At 42.6% G+C, this 24631-nt stretch overlaps 1 protein-coding gene across 2 annotated transcripts; it reads left to right on the top strand.

The window, feature by feature from the left end:
* LOC108927527 (T-box transcription factor TBX5-like) lies at nt 1-24631 on the top strand. 2 transcript variants are annotated; one of them, XM_018740897.2, is made up of 9 exons: nt 1-87; nt 3497-3669; nt 5140-5234; nt 6493-6612; nt 9577-9724; nt 13467-13619; nt 19493-19584; nt 22146-22375; nt 24048-24631. In XM_018740897.2, exons 2-9 carry the CDS (start codon nt 3526-3528, stop codon nt 24629-24631), a joined length of 1566 nt encoding a protein of 521 aa, XP_018596413.2. In that variant the 5' UTR covers nt 1-87; nt 3497-3525. The 2 variants fall into 2 exon arrangements, with proteins under 2 accessions (XP_018596413.2, XP_018596412.2); XM_018740896.2 differs by lacking the exon at nt 1-87 and adding an exon at nt 1779-1959.

The raw sequence follows: 24631 nt of genomic DNA, 5'->3' as shown, positions 1-24631 counted from the left end.
ACCGTCCAGCTGCCAGTCGGGTGTATGACTCTGCCCGGCCGCGGTACGCGGTTCCCGGCTACACAGGGCTGCCTGCCGGAGAGAAAGGTAAGACTTCTATGTCCTCAGTGACACTGCGAAGTAGAATAGCGCGAGAGCCAGTGAACTTTGTCCAAATCGGGGGGGCATGATGGCCCTCGCGACGCAAAAAAACAGGCAGAGCTCGTGCCACTGTGCGGCTATTTTGTTTCATTCTTAGTGTTAGGTCAGGAACAAAAATACTGGCAGTCAGTAACAAGGTAGCAGAGCACGAATGATTTCCAGTTGTGTCTGGTCTGATGGATATTTTAGGGTCTTTCTTCCCGCGCATGTGCTGCGACACTTGCCAACGTGCGTAATGAAGCGTTATTACCGTGAGATGTAATCCGGACATAACGGGATCGCCACATGCAGAAGTGCTGTGCTGCGCTGCATGGCAGCCAAATGATTTGCAATTGTTTGACGAACAAATACACAAATTCCCCGTTTCGAATGTGACGCGGGCTCTCCAGCGCGCGCTCTCTGGTAACCACTGGCAGCCGAGCAGCGGGAACGGCCCGTCAAGATGTGTGCTGTGCATCCTCGGGGGGGGGGGGGGCGGATGCCACTGCAGAGGCGACTTTACAGGCACAGCAGTCCTCAAACCCCGAGCCGCCTTTGCGTTGCAGTTTTGCACGCGACGGGGCCGCGAGCTCCCGCGCGACTGTCACCATGGAGGCAACGCGCCCTGTACGGCTTGCAAAAAAAAATCACAGACAGAGCCGAGCAGTGATTTCCGTGCGGTGTGGCTGTTTTTTTACGCATACACCACAGTAAATATGAAAGCAATCGGGGAAAATGTAACAAAGGAAAGTAACTTTCCGCGCGCACAACAGAAAACTCAGGTGAACTGTGTGCCTCTCTGACCTCTTCCACTTCACACTTGGCTCGGTGTGACTCAGGGGCCAGAAGATGTCAAGATAAGAGGCCCTTGCTGTTTTCATACTCAGAAATGATACCCTTGTTTATGCGGCGCGGTGAACATTCAGCTTTGTTTTTCTGCAGCTGGCATCGTGTGTGTGTGTGCTGTTTTCGTCACGGCCATTTATATTTATCTTTACCCTTTAATTTTGCGTCGTTCTGTGCGTTCCGTAATAGATCTTAGTAGAGTGTGTGCGCGGTATGAGTCGATCAAAGCATCCTTCCTCCAGCCGTGTGAAACATGGTGTCCCGATACTGTCTTTTGAGACATGGCTGGTTGTTTGCTGCACACAGCCAGACCACAAGTCTGGTCGGGGTGCCTTCAATAAGGAGGCGGAAAGAAAGACTGCAGCGGGAGGGTGAGGGAGGCGGGGTGGGGGTGGGAGTAGGGGTAGGGGGGTTAGGATCAGAAAGAAAGCTTTGCAAAGGATCGATGCTGGTTGGTACAACTGCTTAATGAGAGTCTCCAAAGCGGCATCGTTCTTCCCAGTGCCTGGATTCTGCAAGGGGCAGAGAGACGGAGATGGGGGAGGGGGGGGGGGGGAGAGGGGAGAGAGAGAGAGGGAAGCGGAGGCGATGGGGGGCGAAGGCGGGGACGGACCTGCTCTTCTTGTAGTGAAGGGCTCCTCCTGCCGCAGCCCGCACAGTCACAGCACAACACGCAGGCTGCGCAAAAAAACAGTTAACGGTTCTCCCGGATCGAGGACTCGCGCTTCTCCCGACTGCAGCGATCCATCTTTTTTTTTTCTTTTTTTTTTTTAAGTTATTTCGGTTGTGCACGAGCGCCTGGCAACCTGGAAGTGCATCTGGAGCGAAAAGAAACGGGCGGATCTGCTCGCTAGAAGCGCCGGGGCTCCGCGTGTGGAATATGCTTTAAATTGCACCCTGTTGTTCTGTTCGATTTCGGGAGAGCAGATCGAGGACATCGCCGTTTCTCATCCAGGAATTTGCTCCTCGCGACGACTCGTCTTTTACTACGAGGTAAAACACGTACGGTGTACTTTACACTGGTACCACGGTGGGTTCACTTGGGTCACGGTTACTGCAAAGGCCTACGCGCGGCATCCCACTCTCATTCACTGCTGAGCGCTGCACACACACTCACACACACACACACACACACACACACCGTATGTCTATACCTAAGTATTTGATTTTGTTAGATTTATTTGTTTTAAATAATATTTTAATGCTGATTAATACATTTTATATGATCACTTGCTATGTTTAAAGGTAGAGTTCTTTCCTTCAAAAGCACGAACTGTTGATGACAGTTTCATCAAACTATCACCTATGCTACGTTCCTTGATATTTAAATGCGACCTGCACGAATTTGGCTCTTTGTCCTGTCGCTATTATTCTGTTATAAATGTGGCCTATATGAACATTGCAACACAGTATCTCAAAATGAACATCAGATGAAAGTTATAAAACCGTTTACTGTCAGTTGTGTGTGTCCTGTTGTTACTGTGAAGTTCATGATTAAAATATACTAATGTATTCATCTGTATGAATTTAAATAAATGTTTTTTGTTTGCGTTGTCCCCGAATGCTTTTATTCCAATCTTTGTTTAATGTAACCATGTTAAACATAAAATAAAAAAATAGTTAAAATGTCAACAAGAATACAATACTGAGAAATAAAGGTAATAAAACCATTGTGAATTCATGGAAACGGTTGCAAAAATCACAATATAGATAAACAACAGTCACATAAAGCTTTGTGCTTATATGTGAATATTTTAAAAATAAGGACATTGGCCAGTTACAGATATTTAATGGTTTTGCTTTTTCTGGGACAGTGAAATACGTTGGAACCATGAATTAACTGCGAAACAAATTTTAAAGGGATCAATTTTTGTGGTTCAGCACATTTGTATGCAGTAAGTGCAATTATTTGTACAAATAAAACCTGAGGAAGGTCTAGAGAAAAGGCTGCCCTCGAACAGTCTGCAGAGTTTGTGCGCAACATTTTTAAGGTTATCACGGGAAAAAATGCATTTCAAAAACACGAGCGTGCTTCATTAAATAATTTTTCCACCATTCGTGGGCAGAACCGCACACAGTAAAAAATAAAAAATTAGGCCTTTTTGTCACTGTACAGTTGTGAAAATAGTTGTATGTTTAGTGGCATTTTAAATAAACTTAGTGAAATATTGAGATATTAACTGTAAACCACATGATTCCTCTTCCTTCGCAGGTTTTTCATAGTAATATTGCATGAGTGTAGTAAACCAGCAGAGTACAATATAGATTCTAGCCCAAGAATGTGGAAGGACTATTCTGGGGACTATTTTCGTTTTTTTTTTTTTCCCTCCCCACTAGTTCATTTAAAAGCCTCCCCAGCGCGACTCTGTTCTCCGCTTCACTCTTTGCTGTGTTTACATTTAGTCCTTTTATACACATGACATTTCATTACCGTCGTACACTGTACCGAGCGTAATTTTGCATTGAAATGTATTTTTGTGTTCGTCCGTGTCGTGTGTGTGTTCGCTCGTCCTGTCTGTGCTCCTGGCAGCTGGATCCTTCACCCAAGGCGTCCCTGATATGGCAGATACCGAAGAAGGGTTCGTGCTCCCCGGGACTCCCAGCGAGCCGGAGCCGAAGGAGCAGCAGGAGGACAGCAAACAGGAGAGTCACCTGGGGGCTTCGAGGAAATCCCCATCTCCACAAACCACGTTCACCCAGCAGGTGAGAGCAGCGGCGTGGCCTTCACGATGATGTACCGTGAAAAGCCCTCACACGACACACACCGTAACACACCTCCTCTGTCTGAGAATGACGCGTCTGCGAACCAAACGTCTGCGGAGTGGAAAGAACAATTTGTGAAAGCGTGTTGAAATGTGTAAGTTTGAAAAAAAAAATGCCGCTGGTTTACAGGTGAGACGTTTTGCGAAATTTCCAGCTTGAGTAGAATAATGAAAAGAGAAAATATAAGAAGAAAAACACACCCTCTCCGCGTTATTTTTATACTATAAACTATGCTGCTTAACCAGTGTGCGTAACGTGCGAAATTAAGACTTTATTTTAGAATTTGGTGTTTTTCAGGAAGGGGGTGCGGTGGCGCAGTGGGTTGGACCACAGTCCTGCTCTCCAGTGGGTCTGGGGTTCGAATCCCGCTTGGGGTGCCTTGCGGCGGACTGGCGTCCCGTCCTGGGTGTGTCCCCTCCCCCTCCGGCCTTACGCCCTGTGTTGCCGGGTAGACTCCGGTTCCCCGTGACCCCGTATGGGACAAGCGGTTCTGAAAATGTGTGTGTGTGTGTGTCACTGTGTGTGTGTGTGTGTGTGTGTGTGTGTGTGTGTGTGTGTGTGTGTGTGTTTTTCAGAGAACGTTTTTCTTATTATTTTTTTTAATTTACTGCAATAAAAACGACATAATTAAAAATCAGTTTCAGTTGCGCCTTTAATCGTGCGAGATTACAAATAACTTTTAATTGATTTCTCCAGTAATGTAATTCCCAACTAACCTGTTGAATATAGGAGTGTATTGAACTGTAAGTGGAAGTGAGTACAAAGTTATACAAAAAAGTTTAAAAAGTCGTTGGATTCCTACCTTCTTATACATGTAGTGATATTTCTCCGTCTCACAGGCGTCACTCCCTCGCAGGGCGACAAAACAATCTGTCTGATGCTGGGACAGGACTCATTCTGCCACTTTGTAACTTCGGAGTATATATTGTGTACACTGTGTATATTGTGCATATTGTGTATATGATGCGTGTTGTGCTGTCACGAGGAACGGATTAGTTTCAGACCACACAGTGCTCTGATGATTCGTGGAAAATAAAAAATCAATATCAGCGCAGTGACCCCCACACGCTTTAAAGGAACTGGAATAAATACTTTGTGTAATGATTTTAAAGTTACGTAACGGTTCACAAATCCCGACGTTGACATTCAGGTGACGCACTTGTAACTCTCGACCACGTATAAATAAGGTTGATTCGTACGGAAATTGACAGAATTCCTAAGTTAGGATTTAGGAGCAGGTACTCGCAATAAATAAATAAATAAAGAAAGAAAGAAATAAGCAAAAATATGTAGCCATTAAAACGCGCGCTGGAGTGTCTTCTCTTGCATTTTTTGTTGCTAATTTTGCGCAGAAAATTTCAAATGTTCCTCGTGAAAATAAAGCGTCTGTCCTTGCTGTAATTTTGTTAGGGAATGGAGGGCATTAAGGTGTACTTACACGAAAGAGAGCTGTGGACTAAATTCCATGAAGTCGGCACTGAAATGATCATCACCAAGGCGGGGAGGTAAGGGCCCTTTTCACTGTGTGTCAAACGTGTTCGTTCTCACCCCAAACAAGCCGAAATGCTCAACGGACAACTTTACAGGAGCGCAACAGCTGCGCCTCTCAACCCTTTTTTCCCCGCATACAAAAGACTTGTTTGTGTTTATACGCCGCACTAGCATTCTTCACGTGCCCCTTTACTTTATGTCGCAGCATTATTAGTTGTGCGCAGTGCGTAAAATACGCATTTTAGCATTTCATTTTGGGGAAAAGATTATTATTATTATTATTATTATTATTATTATTATTATTCAAGTTGATGAAAAAAGTTTATAAATATTATTTTACTGCAGCCCATCATTTTACTGCCAGTTCGAGAGATGAGTGTTCATCTTGTTGGAGGTTTTCACTTTCTGTTCATCATATCTGGACCTCCTTATGCATAACACAAATTGTTTTAATTTCCTCCCTCAATATGTGTCAGAGTGGCACGGGGCCTTGCTCATGTGAGGAGTGTGCAGGTGTCCTTGTTCCGCTCTGAGACACATGGTCAGTGTTAGTTCATGGTACGCAGCCCTGTCCCTCGTGTGATTCTCATATTAAGGTTTTCTTCAATAAAAAGCACTGTGTTTTCCGTCTAAGCTGCCAGAATGTATTGTGGTCGAAAGTAACATCAATCAGTGCAACATAAATGTAACAGAAAAAAGGATTGCAATTTTTCAGTAATAAAAAACATATTTTACCAAGTACACACAGAACTACGCAGAGCAGTGATCGCACACAGAGACGCACTTTAGAGCAGCTAGAAGGAGCGTTGTAAGATGCGCCTCAAAATATTTACTGTTATTCCCGTCAGTATTTACCTGTTTTTTCCTTTCATCGTAGCAACTCTTGATTTTTTTGTGAAGACAATACATAGAAACTGTGTTCCTAGATTTGTTTTCTCAAAACACTAAGTCAATAATTCATTGAGCACTCGTGCTGTGGCCCTCTGGTTGGTTCGATTAAGAAGAATATATTACTTTTGGGTTTGTTTCTTGGAAAAAGCGTGCAGTTTAATGTGGAAATTTGCAGCAGGGATTGGGATGTGAGTCTGAAAATTAATTTTGGGGACAGCAGATACTGTGTGAAACCCAGTGGTAAGAACGGTCAGCGATACAGAATTTCACACAGGGCTACATGTAAAATACACCATTAGAGGTTCTCCGTAGCTTATTAGGAGACACTGATCAATATAATTATCAGTTTAATGATTCCTATCGTTTTTCTTGCATTTGCAGGCGAATGTTCCCAAGCTACAAAGTGAAGGTTACTGGACTAAATCCAAAAACGAAATACATCCTCTTGATGGATATAGTTCCTGCGGACGACCACCGCTACAAATTTGCTGATAATAAATGGTATGTAACCAGGCTGTAATATTATCTTGTGTGTCGCTGTCCAGCAACCTGCAATCATAGAGCAACAGAGAAAAAGTCCTCTTGTTTGCTTCTACCAAACAGAATTATTAAAATGTTTCAAAGAGATGAAACCATCTCCAAAAGGTTCTACACATCTTTGTACGTTGTTTTTTTCGGAGGTAGTTTGATTGATGCTGAAGGGGTTTTTTTTTCTGAGCTCTTAAGAAAAAAAACATAAATGCTGAAATTATTATTTTACTTGTTCAAGTGACCATTACATTAAACATGTTTTAATGACACGTCTATGAATCCCGAAAGTCATCGGTCTGCGTTGAGGCTAGAAAGTTCATTTTTTAAATATGGAATATTAAATATTTTAACATATGGAATTTAGCATTTAGTGAACTGCTCAGACTCAGAGCCTTAGTCTTGCGCTCTAGAGGTTTTTGGTTTGAATCCGCACATCGTGCTTTAGCACCCTTGAGAAAGGTACTTACCATGAAGTGATAGAGTAAAATTACCCCGAAGTGCTAAAACACTCAAGTTGATTATGTAATATTACAAATGACGATATAACGGCAAACAATAAAAACTGTTGTTGTAACAACAGATGTGAATCGACGAGAAGACACTTTTAAATTCATAATGAAAGAAGAAAAGTACTTTATTGGCACTAAAAGTTCTATGCTTTATGGAACTACTTTTTGAGGCGGACGAAGACGCCTTTTCAAATATTAATGCGGGACGCGCCTCCAAGAATCGCGTGCCACACTTTTAAATATGAGCCATCAGTTATTGTAAAGTACAGAAATACACCTCATACACAAGTGTGTCGTCTCCTTGGATAGTCAAAAAACAAGCAAAGCATTAATAATATGTAATTATAACGATAGCGCGGAAAGTGCGGAATCACGACCGATTTTTCCATCGATGAAAAGTGAAAATGTAGCCAAAGACTTTGCAAATTCGTTCCAAGACGTTGTATTAATACTGATCTTTTTTAATATAAAAAGTTCGTAACTTTTAACAGGATTATTTAGGCTGTTTCTAGGCAATGGACGGATTTCAAAGAAATATATAGGACGCGGGGCCGAAATAGATGTTTATTCCTAATTATTGTGATTATGAGAAAGTTTCTCTATTTATGCAGAACATATGACGCTGTAATTACAGCACAGACTATAACATTCAAACTGCCAGCGGTCTTCGTTGCTTTTCACTGTATATATAATTTTTGGTGTTTTCTCTTTACGCACCAAGGGACTGTTTGTTTGTTTGTTTGTTTATCTTCCTTTCCCAGCATCAGAACTAAAAATACTACGATGGCAAAAAATACAAAATAACGCATTTCCCCCCCATAACATAAAATACAATAGTAGCATAATCTATCATTAATTTTCCATTTAACGCGTTTAGGCTTAATGTTTCGTTTCAAGACGCCTCGCACTTTTATCCGTGGTGGAATAATAAGAGTTCATAATGCACATTTATGTGTAATAGAGGGCGATGGTGAATTTACACAAGCCACACGAGCATTTAGTGATAAAACATCTGGAGCAAAAGGATGAATTCCTTGAATGAAGCGAAGCATGAGGGACTTTGCGGTGTTACTGCATCCAAATGCCAGGATTTATTATGGCTCATTGTCGGTTTATTATAAAATCCATTCCTGGTTCCGGAGACGAAAAACTTAAAATATCCACGAATGAAGATGCATAATTAAATAGTGCTTTGCAAGATCGATACCCATTTTTCTACTTATAAAAATACCACTCAGTTCTCTGTGCCCAAGAAAAGGTTTATTAATGTGTGCGAAATGTATTTATTTTAAAAAAATGTTAAAGGGAAAAATCAGGTTTCAATTTAGACCTGAGTTTTCAAAATGTGTCGGACTGGGTAAGAGTTCAGGACCACCTGAAAGTAATTTGATGCCCTTATGAGGGGACATTTCTTTTTGTTAGCTCTGTTTTGTTAAAGTAATTTTAGACACTTGTAGTTGTCTTATTTTCCCTTTAAATAATTTCTGCATTAGTTGTTAAATTGTTCCCTGACAGCTGAAGTTTTGGACGTTTCACTTGTCTTCCGAACAGCTTTAGCTCTTTAGCGCAGTTCTAACCACTGAATGTGTGGCCAGACAAAGTCAGACCTGTGAGTGTGGGAGCAGGACTAGGCAGGGGTGCCTTAACCACAGTGAAAGTGCAGCCAGGTGGAACAAGAGTGAATGTGCGAGCAGGACAATCCTGCCACTGCACGAGTGCTTCAAACCTCTTTGACCACATGAGTAGGTCAACCTTCTGTGAATGCATGAGTACTAAACCCTCTGTGAATGCGTGATTGGTTCAAAACTTCTGTAAATGGTGTGTGAATGCATGAGCAGGTCAAGCCTTCTGTGAAATCATGGGTCCGTCAAACATCTGTGAATGCGTGGGTGATTCAAAGCTTCCGTGAATGCATGAAATGGTCAAGCCTTCGCAAGGAAGTTGAAACTTCTGTGAAGGCTTGAACTGGTTAAATTACAATGAAGTGGTGAGTTCGGTGGCCAAAAGGATGTGCATGCGTGAGCAGGCAAAACCGCAAGGAACTGATGAACGGGCCAGAATTCTGTGAATGCCTGACTAGGCCAGACCTTTGTGAGCGTGTGAGCGTGTCTGATCTGTGAATGTGAAAGCAGGTTCGGCTGAATTTTGCGAGAAGGCCAAAGCTCGGTGAATTCACCACAAGGACGAATGTCCGTGAACGGCTGAGCAGGATGAACCTCCGTGCACACGTGAGCCAGGCAAACGCGTGACCTGGTCAGACTCCTACGAACGCTTGTCCGGGACACGTTCTGTGAATGCCTGACCGGAGTAAACTGAAGTTTGTCAGCAAGTCAAGGTGCTGTGGAAGCCAGGGCAGACCCCCGTGCTGCGAACGCTTCCACGGCTCAGGTGAGCACAAGGCTAACCCCACCCTCCTGTGACTCAGGTCAGTGACCGGAAAGGCCGAACCGGCGATGCCCGGCAGGCTCTACGTGCACCCAGACTCACCGGCCACGGGGGCGCACTGGATGCGGCAGCTCGTCTCCTTCCAGAAGCTAAAGCTCACGAATAACCACCTTGACCCCTTCGGACATGTAGGTGCACGATATTCCTTCATTCATTTTGTTGATTTTCCCTCCAAATTTTGCGTAATCGCTGCTGGAAATAAACTTTCACTAAGTTCTAATGGTGATAATTGTTATCGTTTCTATTGTCATTGCTGCTAAAACCTTTTTGCCATTAAAGTATTTTAGCGGTGGGACCGTTTAGCGTGCTTTGTACAGAGCCATATACTTTGAGTGCAAAGCAAAGTAAAATGAGGTAAATGTAAAGTTAGCCTTTAAATTTCTGACCCTCCGTCGACTGTGGTTTTCTTGTTGACGCGGCACTGCTGGCCATGGCATCCCTTTTATTTGTCGAGAAACAGTGCCACTGAGCCCAATTAACGTCTCTCTCGCTATCACAAGGCCAAAGGTTTTGTAGTTCAAGCCTTAACTATGCTGTAAAAACTGACATCACTTACGTCACCCATCTCCCTCAATCGTCCGCCGTAGATTTTATATGGTGTATTTGGAAAGACATTAAAACACACTGGCACCCATGTCAGAATGGCAGATTTAATAGTCAAATTAAAATGTCTGAGGCAAAAAAATATTTTCAGTTGTAAAGATGACAGCAATTATAACCAAAAAATAAGTACGTTCAGTGCTGGTTGCCAAATAACATCAGTTGAGTAGCAACAACATGTAGGCCAATAGTCTCAAAGTAATTTACACGTGTGCAAAATGCATCTTTTTGAGGTTCTGTCCACTGTGTCCATGTACGTGCCATGGCGACTACACATTTACTTTTATTCATTTAGCTCACACGTTTCTTGAGAGCGACTTACAGCGTTAAGCTACTTGCAGTTATTTACCCATTTACACAGCTGGCTCATTTTACTGGAGCAATTCAGGGTAAGTACCTTACTCAAGGGTAACACAGCAGGAGGTGGGATTCAAACCCACCATCGTTCTGAGTTATTCCGTCAAAAGCAAAAGCAGTTTTCATCATTTTGCAGCTGGAAGTATCAGTCTGAATGCACCAGCTATGGAAAATGACCTTGACAGATACTTTTAATACACTTTTGTTAAATCGTTTCCTCGATAAATGTTTCCACAGAGAACAACAGTTTCTTCTGTTATAAGGAGAACCCTTAAACATGTGATTCTGCAGTTTTGTGTCCTTTTTGTGTTCACTAAATTGTTGTGCATTTATTAGTTTTCCAATACAGCAGCTTTTATTTATTTGCTTTTCTGATTTTTATGATATTAAACATATTAAAGCAAACAAATACAAATACAATAAATACCTTGAGGCATAGGTTGTTAACTGGTTTAAAATAAGAAAGCAGGTGCTCCTGCCTGAGCAAAGAAAACCTAAAAATAGCATGTTTAACACACCAAAAATGTGCCAGAGCCATGTGGTGTGTTTTTAAAAGGACAGAGTTTCCCTTCAGAGATATGAATGAACAGCCGTCTGTCTGGAGGGCAGCATTACAGCATATTGCTGGGGTTTCCCATGAACACTTACTTCTCTTATAAACTGCATGATGCTGGTTTTATTCTTATTATTATTATTATTATTATTATTAATGCAATTTACCCTTTTTTAATAAAGCATAATATTTAGAAAAATAAGTCACTACTGCAGATATTAAGATTTATAATCATTTGCTTTTTATGTATTTCTATCCAAATGTATTCATTTGACGAGGGGTGCAGTGGCACAGTGGGTTGGACCAGGTCCTGCTCCCCAGTGGGTCTGGGGTTCGAGTCCCGCTTGGGGTGCCTTGCGGTGGACTGGTGTCCTGTCCTGGGTGTGTCCCCTCCAGTCTTGTGCCCTGTGTTACCGGGTAGGCTCTTGTGACCCCATATGGGACAAGCGGTTCAGAAAGTGTGTGTGTGTATATTCATTTGTTGTAACATCTAACAAATGACTACAGTATCAATTGTAATGAACCCACTGAAAATACTGCTAGCAAGGATTGGATTGAAAAAGATGTGCTTATGCCCACAAAAGTATTCATTTTGCCGCAGGTGACCAGCATGTTCTTTGGTAATTAAGGGCAGGAGGCAGTAAACTGAATATTAGCGTTGGGTTTCAATTTTCTTCTCATGCCCCGAGTCACACAAATGAAGCTCAGATTGTTTCCGTGCTTTAATTTTGTGAAGTGAACGTCCTGAGTTGACACCATGGCTACAGTGCTGCTGCAACATGTGGACGCACAGCTAAGGAAGGAGAACGCAGTGCAGAACTAGAACTGAAATATGCAAAAAATGTCTTTGTTCTGCCATTAAACATGAGTGCTTCTTAAATGCCACTGAGAAAATAAAAAGCACTAACTTGCATGGTTTCCACGCTGAGTACACAGGTGCTTTACCTTCGCCTTCTTCCACATGGGGACAAGATGCAAACACTGCCCACCCCGAGCTGAGTTCAGAATGAGAATGAGAATGAGAATCAGAATTAGAATCAGCTTTATTGGCCAAGTACACCTGAGCATACAAGGAATTTGTTTCCGGTTTAGAGCAAACCTACAGTGCGCATTCACACATACAGGCTACATACGCACATAATGAATTCGAGCCTACGCCAAAATGTGCAGTTCCCATCAGGCCGTCACATCACGAAACAAGTGTCCTTTCTTTATAAACAAAAGATTCTATTGCTTATTTTTACATATCAAATGAAAACAATGTGCTACATATTTAGACTAAAAGGGTCTCCTGCTCAGTTACTGCATATAATAGTAGCGTAACAGCTTTCCATGTTCCACACAAAGAAAGTGTAGTGTCAGAATACTTTTACTCTGTGCTTGAAACACTTTCACACAGACTAACATCCATATCTTTTTTCCATGGAGATGTCCGATATGTGACATATTCCATAGGATCCTTCCAAATGGCCAGATACCACGGTCTTCTTACTGCATTTGTGGTGCAGAGCATTTATGGAGAAGAGCACTTTCTCTGCTCCACGCCATGGCCATTTACAACTGTAGCATGGGCCCAAGGGGGGGTGGGTAGGTATCCATTTATAGCAGTATAATTGCAGTACAATTACTGTACAGACTCTTCATATAGGGCTCTAGTCCTCTAAATGAGAACAAGCAGCACAATGAGGCCACAAGCAAGTGCAAGTGCCAAGAGTTCCCGAGGCAGCACTGTCTCCGTCGGAGCCCAGCTGTAGCTCGCGATGACCTCACACAAATGCAAATGAATGGGACGAGTTGGCTAAAAAGGATGGAATCGACCTGGAACTGAGCATATAAAAAATATGGATAGTGTATCGACATGTATTTATACCATATACTGTGTGTATTATGTATACAGTATATAAATGTTCTCAAAAGCGCAAAGGAGCATTTTGACTGAGTAGAGAGTCCAGTCCAGTTTGGCGCCGCCACACCAAGACAACCAAAACAGGGATGTTGCAGCAAAGCAGACATGGGGTAAAAGTGAGGAGAATGGAAAGTGCAGCAGCAAAAGACTGGAAGCAACGTTGTGGTAATTATTACAGTATTCTAAAGGCCCGTGTTATTATGGCCGAGACGGAGCTCCGACTCTGGAGGTAGTGGTGTGAGGAAGTGGTTCTGTTGGCGCTCTTCCTTCTACCTTCAGTGCTCTTCCACTGCAGGACCACAGTGACTCTGGTCCTGGGTTCTAAAATGAAATGATTATAATATTCCTGAAATATATGGGGAAAAAAAAACAGAAATGGGAGGCAACAGGCGGAGTTCAGATTTATTTTTATGTGATAAAATTCATCAACAATTCTGGTTTGTGTTTTTTGCAGATTATACTGAATTCCATGCACAAGTACCAACCCAGACTCCACATTGTGAAGGCGGATGAAAATAATGGATTTGGCTCCAAGAACACCGCCTTTTGCACTCACGTATTCTCAGAAACGTCCTTTATTGCAGTTACGTCCTACCAAAATCATAAGGTAAGGCCACACTTATGAATTATGCTTTTTTCTCCAACATAGTCCAAAGCTCCTGTTACTGTAATGTGCTATAAAAACAGATATTTACCATGAACTGTGTAAATGGTGTAACATCTTCTTAGGTACTGGAGGAAGAGACCAAAAATATGAGAACTATAGTGCTCAGAAGGGTAATGAACAAATTTCTTTTGGACCCATTAGTGCTTCTTGCACCGATACACTGTATATGTACTATATCAATAATCCATAATTCATGCAGTTAAACTCTGTAGTCATATGTTGCACTTGCTGTTTTGAAGCACATTTTTATTTACACATTTACATTCTGAAAAGAAATGAAATACAGGTATTTTAATAAAAGTTTGACAGTAATTCCATTTGCCCCCCAGTACAACATCTTGAACCGGTACAATATCTCGTGCGCGTGGAAACATCATCATGTCGCGCGCACTCCACACAGCCCCTTCTGAGAAGTTGAGATGTGGTGTAAATGTGCAGTGTAAAATACCTTTCTCTTTCCTCGGAGACTCCAGGAGTGGCGCTCATGCTGACATCGGCGTCTTGCTGCCAGTTCAGTTGTACTACAGTTTACCGCAGTAATACCGGGCTCGGCTCTTCCAGGCTGCGGGACTTTGTTTCAGAGCCGCGCTTCTGCTCAACACTTTATTCCAAAAATGATGAAAAAATTATCCACGTGCTTCGTGTTCCCACTCCAGTTTCGCTGAAATGACAACTTTTTGAAAGAGGGACAATTATGTGTCGGAAAACTATTGTGTAGCTCGTCAGTAAATCGATACTCATTTATTACACTTATTTTTTTTCTATAATAATAGTAATAATAATAAATATGTGTGTGTTTATGTGTTATAATATATAATATATAATATATACATATATATATATATATATATATTTATAAGTATTTAGTATCTTTGAGCAAGGTACTTACGCTAAATTGCTCCAGTAAAATTACCCAGCTCTGGGTAAATAATTGTAACCTTAATTTGTAAGTCACTTTGGACACATTTAGCGTCAGCTAAATGAAGAAATGTAAAATGGACTAATATACGCCTTTAATATGTGTAAATGTAAAATGAATAAATAAATGTAAATATATATATATATATAAAACGGATGACTCAGCTTTAAGCAGTGTGCGTGCGTGCGTGCGTGCGTGCGTGCTTGTCAGGTGTGTGAACGCTTAAAAAATTGTGCCGCCAAGTGTGCGGCTGATGGGGCCAAAAGCAATACACACTCTCCGGTACGTTACCCGTGTAAAAAGTTTTACTCACCTGTGGAAGGAAGCGATCGGAACGGAACGCGCACGAGCGTGTTGTAATGTTAAACGCGTGGAAGCGTTTTTATTTTTTTTTCCACCCGAGCGAATTGTAATGTTAAGCTGTTTACCCTGATTTACACATCTGTACCGCTGGGTAATTTTTACTTGATCAGTTCAGGGTAATTACCTTGATTCCGGGGGTGCGAATTGAATGCGGCTCCTTTGCGCTCCAACTACTGCGCCACCTGTTGCCTAAACCTCGCTTACGTTGTTAAGATTGTATGAACTTTACTTGACGGTTTTAATCCCTCCGGTCAGTATTAAGGCTATTTTGCAAATTTGCTGTGATTTCAAAAGTTTTGAAACGTTTCCATTTTTTATCATTGTCAGCTGAGTTCCGAACCCTTAACCCTTAACCCTGACCCTCTGTATCGGAATAAAAGGTTGGAATCAAAGGTACTAATAAGCTAATAGAATTTATTTCAAAAATAAAAAAGAAGAGTTCTCTGAAGAACCCTTTCCAGTGAACAAATTATGAACTACGTGGTGTTCCGAGTTATTCTCTCCTCCTGTAGCCAGTCTTCCTTTATTTGCATATGTATCGTAGAAATAATAATTTTCCAAATCTGCCTTAATGTTAACATGTGTCTATAGCTATCTGAAATTAGTACAAGGAGCTGCTCCGTGTTGCGGTGCCAGAATGCAGATTTTCTTTGATTACAGTATACTGACTTGGAGCCGTCCAGTTTGATTTATTCCAACAAGTCTGTTTACAACTTGGAGGCGGAATAGAACTGTTGGTTTGCCTTGATCACAGTTGTTATGGTTCCTAAGGCAGAAAGAAGGCCAGGAGGCCTCCAGAAACAGGTCAAAGACCAGGAACTTTAAAGGGATAGTGAAACTCTTACACAAGGCAGTGTGCACTATCAAGCATGACTTCAAATGGGACAAAATTCAAAATATTTTGAAGAACTGTGAAGCTTACTGTTTATTTCTGCAGCTTCAACTAAATCATGTAATTGAGGTGTCCTGAGAGGCCCTTCAGAAATACAAACAGTACCATGTTACAAAGTATGATTACACCCATCTATTGGCAGCAATGAAATTATAGTAGTACTTTTTAGTTTTTTTAGGGTCATTGAGAAAACACCTGTACTTTCTTGCACTATTAATTTCTTGCAGCTCTGCTCCCCTGTAGGTTCTGTCGCTAAACCATGATCATTTCAAAGTTTTTTTCTTGACTTTTCCAAATTACATTCAGTTCAATCTTTCCCATAATTTCCACTTTTGTCCTGATTATGTTTTAATAATAATTGTTATGGAAATACATTGGTTGGTCTGTGTGAAAGAGGAGTGAAAAGTATGTGTGTCCATGGCTCTTAGCATGACTTGAGCAAATGAAGTACAGTTACTTTCAAACAAGAAGCCTGGTCATTTTTTACATATAAACATAGAAGTAGTCGAACAAGAAATTTGCCCGTAACAAGTTTTACGTAAATCGTACTCTCTGTGTTCAGGGCGTGGTAAAAATAATATAGCGCAGTGTAATTGGACAGCAATAATAATTAAAATGTTCACCATTTTTATTCCAGATTTATAATTTCTAAAATCAAATTTAATTTGAAGCAATCCCTTACTTGTTTCTAGTTTTAAGAATTTTAAGATTTTAAGATTATCTGAATGGATATTAACCCATACTATAGAGTATATCTAATTAGTATCTACATTACAGTATACTGATAGATTGTAATGAGATCTTTTACACTGGGGTACAAATTTGGGGTGTAGGTTCTTTCTTTCTTTCTTTCTTTCTTTCTTTCTTTCTTTCTTCAGAGTCTGAAAGTGCAGTATAGATACATATATATATATATTATATATGTGTGTGTGTGTGTGTGAGAGAGAGTGTTTGTTGCCTCCATATTGGACCCTTTAGCTCTGGTGGAGCAGCGACCGAGAACGAAAAGAAAACCATTCATCTCTTGCGAGCCAATCAAAACGTCACAAGGCACCAGGCACCGGAAACCCAAACGAACGTGTTTCCATGGATACCGCTAATTACATCCGATCGCGTGAGGGTTCGGGCTCCTTGGAAGCGATAATTACGTTTATTAACGGTCAGCACTGTGGGCTCCACGCAATGAATCACTTGTTGTGCTGTGAAGTCCCACCGCACGCTTCATCCTTTCATTCCTGCCATTATAGTTGTCACTTCAGCAGAAAACGTCCTTTAAAAGTATTTGGGAAAAGTCGGTAGTAAAGTAGCAAATTCATAAATAATTCACGTATAAGAAAGAAATACGTTATGTGTGCAAGAAAGGCTATTGTGTGATTATAACCCCTATAGATATGGAAATAGATTCCTTTTTACAAAAATAAACAATTCGGAATTATTATTATTATTATTATTATTATTATTATTATTATTATTATTACTAAGAATTTTTATTCTTCTCTCTTCATGTCGGAAATGACGAGTGAAAAGCACAAATCATCTTAAAAATAAATGCATAATTTGTAAGATTATCTGAAATTAACACCAAGGTCGCAGTGAGTTAGTGTGTGTGTGTGTGTGTGTGTGTGTTTGAAATTAAACATAATCCGTTTTCCGTAATTGTAATATACCTCGGATTATGTCCGGTGTACGTATATAACGGTAAAAATGACGCTTAATCTTAATGCTCAATGAGGAATTTATGCAAAAGTACAAAACTAGTTCTAACTCTCAGTTATATTATTTATGGGAAGGGAACTGAAACGTGCAGCTTCCGTGAGAAATTTATCATTAAAAGAAAAGAAATTTTAAAAGTTTTCCAAGACTTTCCCGTAAGCAAAATTAAAAGACTTGTTTATTTGTTTGCTGATTTTTTCTTGTTTCTTCTATTAATATACTTTATGAGTGTCCCAGTAAAAGACAGAGAGCTTCCAAGAGTTGGGGGTCACGTGGAGATACCATAACTCCCTCTGTGCGCTCCGGGCTTCTCAGGCTGTGGCATTCCAAGAACTCCATAAAAAACAACCTTTGGAAGCTTGCTGTAGGTATTTAAAAAAAAAAAAAGAAAAAAATGAATTGCTGCCCAAGTTAAAATAAACAGTTTGCACTGTAGTTAACCACCACTTGACTCTGAACTTCTGTACAAGGAACTGGATGTTTCCATTTTATTATCAGCCTTTAAAAATCGTCATCCAGTCACAAGAAGCTTTTCTCAAGAACATTAACTCAGTTTTCATGTTGAACTGGATTGCCAGATTTTTAAAGTTTCTCGACAGCTTTACCCTCAGTTCCGTTGGTGCGAATCTCTCCTTCCTTGTGCCACCCTTACAAGTGGCTCTGACGCCCTGGCCTGGAGGAGCTGGATCCTCTGCCAATTGGCTGAACTTGGAGAGACACAGTGGCTCTGAACCAAAGCAACAACATGAAGCTGTAGATGGTTCAGCAGATGCTTTTCAGCTCCTGTTTTCCACTTAAGGAGTCAGTTAGAAGGGGATGCATCCCCACAGGCCTCCCCGAATTAGCCCAAAGTGTCATGTAGGTATCCCTAGTTTTGCATAGCGCCTGTAATAGGAATCTAAGATTATTAGAATATTTGCATTGACTTCAAAGAGAAAAAAACAATGCTGTCGAGCCATGAATAGAACAGAAAATTAGTCTCAGTATTATAGTCTTAATGTTTTCTTTTATTCCTTTCTTATATCGTATTCTAAGTGTAGTAATGCATGGATTGTATGTCAGTCACAGTGAAAATGCACGTAAAAGCAGAATATTTTCCGTTGGTCGTCTTAGTCATTCTGGTCCCTATTTTATTTCAATAAAAACACTGTGAAGAGCTTCTTTGAAAGTGTGTTGTTAGAGTATCGCTTCTGTGCCGTTGCTCAGTTTGTGCTCTTAAGCGCGCAGAACACACACCTTCCACAGCCCGCTGGACTGTAAACACTGCACGCTTTATATTTGAACCATTCATGGGAAAATTCCCCGGGAAACGACCTGTGGACACGTGAAGGGGCTCGGCAAGGTTTCCAGGGCTCCTCCGTCGACATCTGTCACTGTCACATCTGCATACCTTCCTGCACAAAGTCTCCGGCAGGGCCAGCTCAGTGGCTCTGCTCCTTTTTTTCAACACGCGCAAGCAGCGCGACATGGAAAGTGTAAAATGGGGCGTGCTAAGTGTACACTGCGTCACACGGATCATAATTAGCTGTTATTGATATTTATTTAGTTAGTTATTTAAATAACACAGCTAACTGCATGTAACGGTGCTATTCATTAATAAGCGGGTTTCAACATATAGGCTATGTGTGTGTCTGTGTGTGTGGCTTATAAATACATACAGATTAGTCACATGTCTTCTGCAACAGTGGGTACTTATGTCTGCAAAGGGCAAGAAGGAGGAGCTGGAAGAAGGAGCAGTTAATGTATGAAATGCTCCCAGGGCAAGTAGAAAGACAGAGTTTCTCCAGCACAAATAAATGTTGTCTTTTTGAAGCCCAGCTCTGCATTTGCCATGATGCTTGTGACCTTCACGGTGATTACGGGTGAGAAACTAAGGAAGGGTTTCATGGGTCTGGTCCTCACACCTCAGCGCTGCTCCTTTTGCAGATCACACAGCTGAAAATCGAGAACAATCCGTTCGCCAAAGGCTTCCGGGGGAGCGACGACATGGAGCTGCACCGCATGTCCAGGATGCAGAGGTACGTGTCGGACGGGGAGGACACGTCCGGAGACAGCGGTCGTCCGCTACTGTCCGCCGCAGGCCGGCAGAGAGCGGCGGGCATCCACCGTGGGGCGAGTTAGCGCTGTTGTCTCGGGAGCCAAAGGTCACCGGTTCGAATCTCAGCTCTGGCAGTAGTGTCCTTGAGCAACATTGCCCTAAATTCTTTGGGTAAAATTACCCAGCTGCACCAACGGGTAAATGATTGTAAGCATTTTAACATGGTAAGTGGCTCTGGAGAAAGGGGTCCGATAAACCGATGACTGTAAACGGCGCGATACTACAGGATACGCTGTAGTTTGACAGGACGTATGTGACCAGACGGTGACCTCGAAAGTCCGACAGGCTTTACAAATTAAGGGTAGAAGAATACCACGTTTCAGAGCTGTGATTTACAGTCGTTGGAAAAGAGATCCAGCGCCGGACCTTCAAGGGGACCTCGGTGCTTCTCAGGACGACGTTTTGGTTTGTCACTCTCCCAAATAACATGCAACAAATTTCACCCACAGGGGTCTTGAATTAAACACCCTGAAGGATCCCAGCCTCCATTTCTGACTCAATGGGATGATGAGTATTAACAACACATGCAGACTTGTGTCAAAACAGGGCTAAAAAATGACCCTCAGCTGGTATCCCTCCCCCTCACGCACGTTCCTTCGCCGTGCGCACTTTTGGATGCGCAGCGCTTCGTTACAAAAGCACATCGCCGTGTCCTTGGGGCCTTGGGGGGTCCGTGCTCCTATCCCCATCTCCGCTTCAGCCGAGGAAAGCCGGTCACCGAAAGGGAAAAAGTAGCAAATGTGATCGAATGCAGATGCCGGGACTCCTTCCCCTCGCGCTCCGAGAGGTGACGTAAGTGCGGCTGTTGGATGAGACCCAACGGCCGCGCGGAGCTCCTTACCGTTACCTTAACGGTGGATGCGGCGCAGTGCTTTGCCCTGTATGTGCGACATCCCTCACGCTGTAAGAGATGAACCCACATCCCTGCAGCCTTTCTCTCCCCATGAGAATATCTTCACCTTTATTCAAAGAGAGGAACCCCGAGCGGTAACAAGCACGTCGCTCCTCTCCTGCACCACGAAACGTGGTATTTTCCCATTCCATTCCGTCTGAAAAGAAATAAGCATTTACTTTCCTTATGTGACACTTTTTAACAAAGTAACATCTACCGCTTATAATTACTAAACCATTCATACAGCAGAGTCCTTTTTACTGCAGTATTTCAGGGTAAGTACCTTGCTTAAGCGTGCTACAGCAGGAGCTGGGATTCGAACCGGGGTCCGTCGAGCGGGAGCGACCTGCCGCCTCTCGTGATGTAGTACAGCGGGTGGTGTAATGTTTCGGAGCTCCTGAGTCAGTAACGATGGCGCTGCTGGACCCACGACAGTCATGCCTTGTCTCCAAGGTGCGAGACGGGAAGATACTCGAGTTCAGCTGCTTCGAGGCAAACCACCCGCTGTATCAGTGGGAAACAAAATAGTTTGTTTGCCAAGGGTGTGAACCACTTTGAACAAAAGCATCTGCTGAGTTTGCAATTTATTGTTATGGATTTAAATATGGAAGAAATACACACTGAAACCGGGGGGTAATTTGCGGTGCGCTTGCAAATGGCGTGTTTGTAGGGAAGAGGTGTTACGGAACGTCTCTTCTGCTCACCATCCAGCGCACGAGAGCATCTTGTCGGTAAAGACCAAAGTTCAGCAGAGAGGATGCAGCCACTGAGTCACAGCTCCGTTTAGCTGCAGAAGCGGAGATGCTATGAAAGGTGACAAGGGTCTGCGGAGTATTTTTAGCCTTGTGCTTTATCGCAGTATACTGCATGTCACAGAAATTCTAGAGGCAGGATGGCATAATGGTTACGCTTCAAAATAGTATAACATTTTGGAGAGGTCAGACTCAGTGTGATGTGTGTGTGTGTGTCTGTCTGTGAAGAGGAGGTCAAAAACACTTGCCAGTGGTGAGGAAATTCACTAAAATTCAAAGTCAAAGCAATACACAAATAATAGGGTCAGAAATGTTTGTACAGAGGTGTAAATGTGTAAATATTCTTACTTCACTGTCAAAAAGTTTAAATGGAAACAGAAATAGGTGAGAGTCATTTTAAAATATTGTTTTCACTAAGACTGGCTGCTTTTTTAATTTTTTTCTGAAAAACACCAAAAACTGTTATCGGCTCGCTGTTACTCCTGATTGTTTATTATCTGCCACGGTACGATACAAAAGTAAATAAAAACGTTGGTAGTGCTGTTTTTTTTTTTTTGGTTTTTTTTTGTGGAGAGCAACAGAGAAGAATGCGACCATGGATACTGACCATCTTAAATTAACGTAGTTACAGTACTGCGGCGTAATAGTCCGTGACAAAACGGATTTAGCTTTTTTAAGAAACTAAACAAATTTGCTTGCTGTCAGAAGGTATTAATTGTCACATGTCACGGCATCGTGAAAATGGCGAAAAATGAAAATAATTGTTTGTGGCTTTGAAACGAAGGAGGTCTGTCTCTGCACGGGCTCTGCCTGATTCCCTCCGTCGTGCCTCGGCAGCACCAAGGAGTACCCCGTGGTCCCCCGCAGTACCGTGCGCCAGCGGGGGGCCTCTAGCCAGAGCCCCTACGGCGGGGAGGGTCGAGGCCTCGGCGCACCCGGCAGCCTGGGCTCCCAGTACTCTTGCGAGAACGGCGTTGCCGGCAGCCCCCAGGATCTCCTGTCCCAGACGAGCTCCTACCCCCTGCCCCATGAGCACAGCCAGGTGTACCACTGCTCCAAGAGGAAAGGTGAGCCGGCGCCTTTCCTTCAAACTCCTGAAGTTATTTCTAGTAAACGTGCCTGCTGCGCATTTCTAAAAACATCTCAGTTTTTTGTTTTAAAACTCTTCTAACCAGAGATGCGAGGTAACGGTTTACATTTACTCTGTGGCTTAAGTCACTTTCTGCAGAAATTGCGCTTTCAGAGCAGCTTTTGGGATCAGTCCTTTTTCATTTTCCTCAAGTACGTCTGTAAAGAAAAAAAATCACCATTACGCCCTGACGTTTCTGTCATTCCAAATTTTTTGAGTTAATGTTTCAGCTTTCAGCAAAAACAATCCGGCCACATTTACTGTCGATGTTTAGCGATTGTGTGTCACGCGTAACCGTCGTGAGAGCAATCTGCCGATACCATAAGGAGTTAATATTACGTGTAACGGTCAGAGTTTAGTATCGACCAATGAGAGTGTAGCGGTCAGATTTTTTTTTCTTATTGTTACATTTGAATTTTGCAGGTTTCAATTGCTTTTCAACTGAGCTATTTTTGAAGTCACCCCTGTTTTATTAATTTGTGCCATATGGACGATGCAAACATTTTCCTACCTTGACAACAGTAAAGTCAAGGTTTGAAAAGAGCTATAAACATTGAAACAGGTAAAAAAAAATAAATTTTATTGAAATGCACCTCCAGTATTATTGGTCTCAAATATTTGTTTGCTCATTATTGCTACGGGAGAGTTACACTGAGCATCTAATTTTAGAAGCGAGTTCTAGGAAGGTACGTCAATAAGTAGGAAGGTATCTTCTCCAAATGTGCGTTCATTAAAATGCCTTAATATTTTAGATAAGATGCACAGTACTATGCCAATGGCGCACTCCTCGTAAATGAGAGAGTAATGGTCAGCAGTGCCCGTACAAAGAGGTTTTTTTCGAAGTTACATTTTTTGGAACACACTTTTCCTATGGCAAAGTTCAGGGTGTTTATTATAAATTAATATGACTTCTGAAAACTGTGAACATTTGCTTAATTTTACTGTAAAGCTGGATAGTTGTTTATTTCACTTTAGTCCTGTTCCACCTCTTACAATGTTTAGCTAGTAACAATTATTTACATGGCGTGGTGATTGAACAGGGGTAAATCAGAGTAAGTCCTTTGCTCAGGGTTGCTGCAGCAGGAACAGGGATATCTTATATGTGAAATCAGCTAAACTGGCTGAGAAAAGCAAGGCCGTAGAACGTGTCTAACCTTACAGGTTTTTTTTGTTCTTTCTTGGGACTTTGAGCACTTGGAATGAATGGTCCTTTATGCTTGTTCAAAACTAAACGAAACAAAAAAAGCCGAATAAGAATCAACTACTTGATACCGGAGTCATTTATTGACCCGATATTTTTCGTTGATGAGTATCTTAACTTTGACTTGAGCATTTTTTTTATTTTTTTTGCTCTACCCACCTCTGATTATGATTATAAATGCGTGAAATTGAGCCTTTATTGTAGCCTGTTCTTCAGAATTAAGGTCTCCATTTTTGTACGTTACATCCTCTGCACACGAAGGTACGAAAATTAAGACGGGCTCGGCCCCGGGTGAGAGCACCGAGGAACAGTGAAAAAGAGCTGCGTCCTTCAACCCCTTTAAGCCTGAATGAAAGTTCTTCTGGTGCAGACGTGTCATATTAGGGTCTAACAGTTTATTGTGTCACAGTTGAGGAGGAGTGCCACGCAGCCGATCACCCGTACAAGAAGTCCTACATGGAGAGCCCCCCTAGCGAAGATGAGGCCTTCTACCGGCCCACCGCCTACTGCCAGCCCCCAGGTCTTGCAGGACCCTACAGGACGGAGTCAGCGCAGCGCCAGGCCTGCATGTACGCCAGTGCCTCGCAGTCAGCCGAACCCGTGCCCAGCCTGGAGGACATTAGCTGCAACTCGTGGGCCACCGTGCCCCCCTACAGCAGCTGCCCCGTCTCGGCCATGCAACCCATGGAGCGGCTGTCCTACCAGCACTTCTCTGCCCACTTCACCTCAGGCCCCTTGGTACCAAGACTGAGCGGCGTTGCGAGTCACGCCTCCCCACCTCTAGGTGACACCCACAGCATGTACCAGAGCTCCATGCCCCATCAGCCTCTGGCCCGGCAGTGCGGCCCAAATGCGGGCATCCAGTCCCCAACCGCGGGCCTTCAGGGAAATGAATACCTTTACCCTCACGGCATGCCTCGCACCCTGTCCCCACACCAGTACCACCCTGTTCACACTGTGGGCATCATGCCAGAATGGAGCGAGAGCAGCTAG

Source organism: Scleropages formosus, chromosome 21 (assembly GCF_900964775.1).
Source record: "Scleropages formosus chromosome 21, fSclFor1.1, whole genome shotgun sequence".
Classification (NCBI taxonomy): Eukaryota; Metazoa; Chordata; class Actinopteri; order Osteoglossiformes; family Osteoglossidae; genus Scleropages; species Scleropages formosus.
The sequence above is the reverse complement of the archived record's forward strand: the minus strand, read 5'-3'. Positions and strand labels throughout refer to the sequence as shown.